General features: G+C 39.3%; 2 protein-coding genes across 3 annotated transcripts in view; both read right to left on the reverse strand.

Moving 5' to 3' along the window:
- LOC138051352 (uncharacterized) overlaps window positions 1-5000 on the reverse strand; it is a 543513-nt gene that overhangs the window by 114075 nt on the left and 424438 nt on the right. The window lies entirely within an intron of this gene.
- LOC138051336 (espin-like) overlaps window positions 1-5000 on the reverse strand; it is an 11879-nt gene that overhangs the window by 4300 nt on the left and 2579 nt on the right. Inside the window, exons 4-7 of one of the 2 annotated variants that reach the window (XM_068897531.1) lie at window positions 4901-4976; window positions 4321-4427; window positions 3289-3423; window positions 1-623 (exon numbers count right to left, since the gene is read on the reverse strand). The exon at window positions 1-623 is cut by the window's left edge and continues 80 nt beyond it. In XM_068897531.1, the coding sequence (XP_068753632.1) occupies window positions 1-623; window positions 3289-3423; window positions 4321-4427; window positions 4901-4976 (941 nt within the window). Of the gene's footprint in view, window positions 624-1959; window positions 2642-3288; window positions 3424-4320; window positions 4428-4900; window positions 4977-5000 lie in introns of those variants that run through there. The other variant, XM_068897532.1, reaches the window with a different exon arrangement.

Consider the following 5000-nt stretch of genomic DNA (forward strand, 5'->3'; position numbering starts at 1 on the left):
GGATTCACTCGTTCCGAAGAGGCAAGGAGCGTTGCTTCTCTCGGCTGTGAGCTGTGCAATGGAAATGTTGCCGTTTGAAGTAACACTGAAGCTGAATCTGAGGAAGAAATTGAATCGGAGATCTCCGTTCGTTCTTGTCGTTTTACTTTGTTGCTGCGCCATCTGATATTGTTAGCCTTGAAATGATTGCTGCCAATGTTGGAATAGGTGACGCCAGTGTTGGAAAAATCATTGCCAGTAGAGCGGACATTACTGGCAACATTATTGTTGACATCGATGTCGCCAACAAGGCTGCTGCTAGTGATGCGACCTACGGTTTTAGCTGACCGGTCTTGTTTTGATGTATTATATAGCTTTTTTGACACTACGGAGCCTTCTTCAGCAAATGAAAAGGATGGGAAATACCTCTTTGCTTGTATTTTCACCTCGCTACCTGTATCATTATTATTGCTGTCGAAATCACCGGTAAAATGCATAGGGTTTGCCATCTCCGCGGAGGACATGACCGTCGAGTTCACGCCAGAGTATTCTCTCGTAGGTTGTTTCCCAGCGATTGCTTTAGTGGACTTGTAGCTGTCTTCATTGTTTTGTATTTTTATTTGTCTTTTTTGTGCCTTTGCTTTCTGCAAAATAACAACCACAAACAAATGTTTTACAAAGGTCTACTGCGCAGTTTTTAATCCAGTACAAAAAGCCCAGGTTGCCACTTAAGGTGGCTTACTCTCTCTGCTCCGCAGAGGCCCCCGCTGAGTATCCCAATAAAAATCTGAAGCAATAATCGAAAACTAGCAAAGCGCGCGGTGGACGATGGGAGAGGAAAAAGGTAAATTACGTTTACATCAATGGCAGTGAATAACACTTCACAAGAGACATCCTGTTGTTTTAATCTCACAGATTTCAAAATCTTGATCTTTTTCTTCGGAAAACTGTAGTAAGCCACCTTAAATTGCCATTGTTTCGGTTACGTAGGCTGTTATGGGTGGTCATTGGCTTAAGAACTTTGTGCTACTTTCTCAGCCAATCATCTATCTGACGTAAAATAGATTCCCGCGCTTACGGCCGGCTGCTCGTATTTCGCTTTTTACCATGACTGGCCGATTTCATTAACTGCGTCTGCTGTGCTACTTCTATTTTTAGAATTACTTACTCTCGAAAGTCACTCAATGATCAATCGATTCAGTCATTTAACTACAACTGAAGTTTTGTTTAAGCGCGATTTTAATTTCTTATCTATAATTGTAAGAAACGACTGCAAACTTTTTCAAAACAGTTTTCTTTAGACAAAAGTACTGCCTTTGCTAGTAATGATTCTGAGATTTCAAGCGTCTCCTCACGAGGTCAGTTTTACCTCGCGTGAACTCGCGTGTTTCGCACATTTTGTAGTGGATTTCCTGTATGACCACTTGTGGCGTAGCACAAACAATCTTAGTCGCTAGAGCGCCTTGAAATGTTCCCGAAATATTTTTGCTATGTGCCGACTCCACCCCTGGAAGGAAGTTCTAAACGATACTAACAAATCCGAACATTATTTGAAGTCCTGGACAGCCAAGTTTGGGCAAAGTTTCTGAAATATGAAAAGTTAATCTGAAATACAAAAAAGAAGGCCACACATGTACAAATCATAAGGAAGGGTTACGTTTTCTCAAACGTTGGTCGTGTAGCACTTATATTTCAACAGACTTAAATATTTATAAAGTGTAATGTGAAGTGCTAGTTTTCTACCCATATGAACCATGCGAGCGTAAGCCCTATTAACCAGAGTTTTCCTCTGTCCTTGTGTGGGCCCATTTCCATCAGTAGGGCTAACGCTCACACGGTTCATATGGGTAGAAAATTAGCACTTCACATTACACTCTATAATAGTTACGTCATATCAATCATAATACTGATTTCAAAACTATTTTTTTATGTGGTAAGGAAAGTTCACACTGACAAGTTCCCATGAGGTAGAGGTGAAGTAATATTTATTTTATTATCTCCTGTGGCACTACATTATTGATTTGCAGACAACTGAGAGCAGTCAGCCACTAACAAATTCTATTTTACATATGTTTTATAAGCAAGAATCAAATTTAATGAAAAAATTAGAGAACCTTTGACAGTTAAAAAAATGTGTTCAAATATAAGTAATGTTGACACTAAATTGAAATTAAATTTTTTAGTATACGTAAAGGGAAATTGACATTGATGATCTTCAGTTGCAAGAAGACATAGCAATGAAAACTTGAACTTACAGTCTTACATGTCATATAGAGTGTAACGTACAGAGCATAACATATAGATCATAACATATACAATGTAACAATTTCTCTGAAATTTGAAAGAATGATTGCTGACAAATGGAGAAAGAATCAGAAGTTTCATTTCTGTGCCAATGAAAACACCACAGGATTTCGTTCACAAGTAATTTAGAGTGAGAAATTAAGTCCCCATAACTCAGTCTAGGAGTAAAAGGCTTAAGATGCTTTATGGAAACCGATACAGCTGCCTATTAAGGGCCCCAAGGCGATGCATTATGATCTACGATTACTGCTAGTTATAACGTATATAAGATCAATTTCTCATCGTATCGTTTACTGGCAACTGAAGATGATCGATGGTCGACTGGAAGATGTATTGTGTTTTGCTGGGCCCATCTTGCCTGTTGATTGTTCACAAATTTAAAGGGAAAAAAAATTTTTAGTTTCATTTCTGTTGGCCATTATGGCCTGACACAACAATAATTATTAAACACCATCAGCATTTAATAGCATTAAGTAAGAAAAATAGACGGTGGTAATACTTACATGTACACTGTCACTACAAACTTTAGAGCTTTATTGTATTAATTGAAAGTGAAGCACAATGTACTGCAAATGGTTTCCAGTAACTGGTAATATGATTTGCATACAGCCAACACAGACTCAAGATTGACTTCAAACTAGACTATCAAGTAAGGCTAAATTTGTGTAAATACTCTGTGACTGCTAGCTGTCACTCTAATTTTGACTTTTAACACTTATAATGAAACAGGACGTCACATACAAATGTAGTTCACATTAATTTCATAAACCTTCACAGGCACCTCCTGAAATTAATTTATTAAAACTTATCATTGAGAAATAAATCAAATTATTAATTTTGATTTAGCCAAGAAATGACAGGTGCCTAGTTCTGGTTAATTTTAAAAAAATGAACTTTAATGGTGGCATAGTATTATTTTAGGTTCTTTAAGGAATAATCCAATTTGAGGAAGCTTTTTGTAGTGGTTTTAGATGATTTGGCTGCACATTATCATGAAGTGCTGACCTTGGAAGCAGCTATCTTGAGGTAATCTATACAGCGCCGATGTCCACTCTTCATTGCCAAAGCTAATGGTGTCAGACCTTCCTTGTCAGTCTGGTCAACATCCAAACTGGCATTTTCAACCAAGTACCTGACACACTGAGAAGAATGTAACATTAATTTGACTTTAATAATTATTTCTAATTGCCCGGGGGCAACAAATAAATTAACTTGTTTTGGTGTATTCCTTTATAAACAGAGTGACCACTTAGGTACATGTACAAGCCAAAATGGTATAAAGTGCAGCTCTTACAAAATAGATGTTACTGTAACAATATTAACCAACACATGTAACTGTCTCCTGAATCATCCCCCACCCTCCTCATTGATGAGCAAATCGTCTGGCGTTAGACAGAGTAAAACCCTTTTAAGAAGTCTGTCATACGGGAAGTCGTGAGTTCGACTCCGGCCGGACCAACACTCAGGGTCTTAAAATAACTGAGGAGAATGTGCTGCCTTTGTAATTACATCTGCAAATGGTTAGGCTTTCAAGTCTTCTCGGATAAGGACTGTAAACCGGAGGTCCCGTCTCATAACCCATGTTGGAAATTATATAGTATGGGACGTTAAAAGAACCCACTCACTGTTCGATAAGAGTAGGGGACATAGTCCCCGGTGTTGTGGGCTACCCTTATCTGGACGGGGGTATCTTTCAATTCCATAAAATGAATTGTAAACTGCGTAATTAAGCAGTGTGGCTAAAGTCTCCCACGAAGTATTGTAAATTAGTCCTGAAAAGCCCCGTGGGGAGAGACTAATAGCCTAACGATTGTAACGATCCTGGGGCATGGCTTTCGAGTGGATGTACATGTACAGTGGAGGTTGTCAACCCAGTGCCTCTTGATGAATAAAGTTGCCTGGCATCAGACAGTCTCACACCTAGGGGTCAATGGGTTTATAATACTTGAGTGTCAATGGAACACTAGACATTTTCAACTAAACTGTAATAGTTCAACTACTTCCCAAAAACATTCAGGAAAAACAGCCAATGCAAACCTCAAACTGTCCCTGTTCTGCTGCATCATGAAGAGGTGATCCCCCAAGCTCATCAGTTGTTGAAATATCACCTTCCAAGTTAAGCCACTTTAAAACATTAACATGCCCTATATTAAAAGAAATAGTTACTTAATATCCCACAAAAAAACAATAGGGCAGGAAATCTGAGGAGACCACATTGGTGCCAATCTTTTCACTAATTAAAGTCTGAATCAAATTACCAGTAAATAACTTAAACTGTGGCACCAAGTGTCCATTTTTAAGGACGGGGTTGACCAAGGAGCCATCAGCGTTTGCATAGCACCACAAAGAAAATCATTACAGAATGTTGAAACGGTATCGGGGGAGATCAAGGGATGGTGAAGTGCTGAGAGCACTGGCCTCCCACCAATGTGGCTCGGGTTTGATACCCAGACCCGGCGTCACATGTGGGTCGAGTCTGTTGATTCTCTAACTCTGATCCGAGAGGTTTTAGGTTGCTGGGCCACTATGTTCTCACCACATGTTGATGTCTTCTGTGATCTATTACTGAACAGATGCACAGCACCATGGAATCTATTAAATTGTTAAATGCACATACCCTGTGCTGCAGCATAATGTGCAGGTGTGGCACCTGATGTGTCTCTTTCATCCCATTCAGCCTGGCCGCTATCAATCTGAGAAAACAAGTGTCAGTGCAC

The sequence above is a fragment of the Montipora capricornis genome, chromosome 6 (genome assembly GCF_036669925.1).
Source record: "Montipora capricornis isolate CH-2021 chromosome 6, ASM3666992v2, whole genome shotgun sequence".
Lineage (NCBI taxonomy): Eukaryota > Metazoa > Cnidaria > Anthozoa > Scleractinia > Acroporidae > Montipora > Montipora capricornis.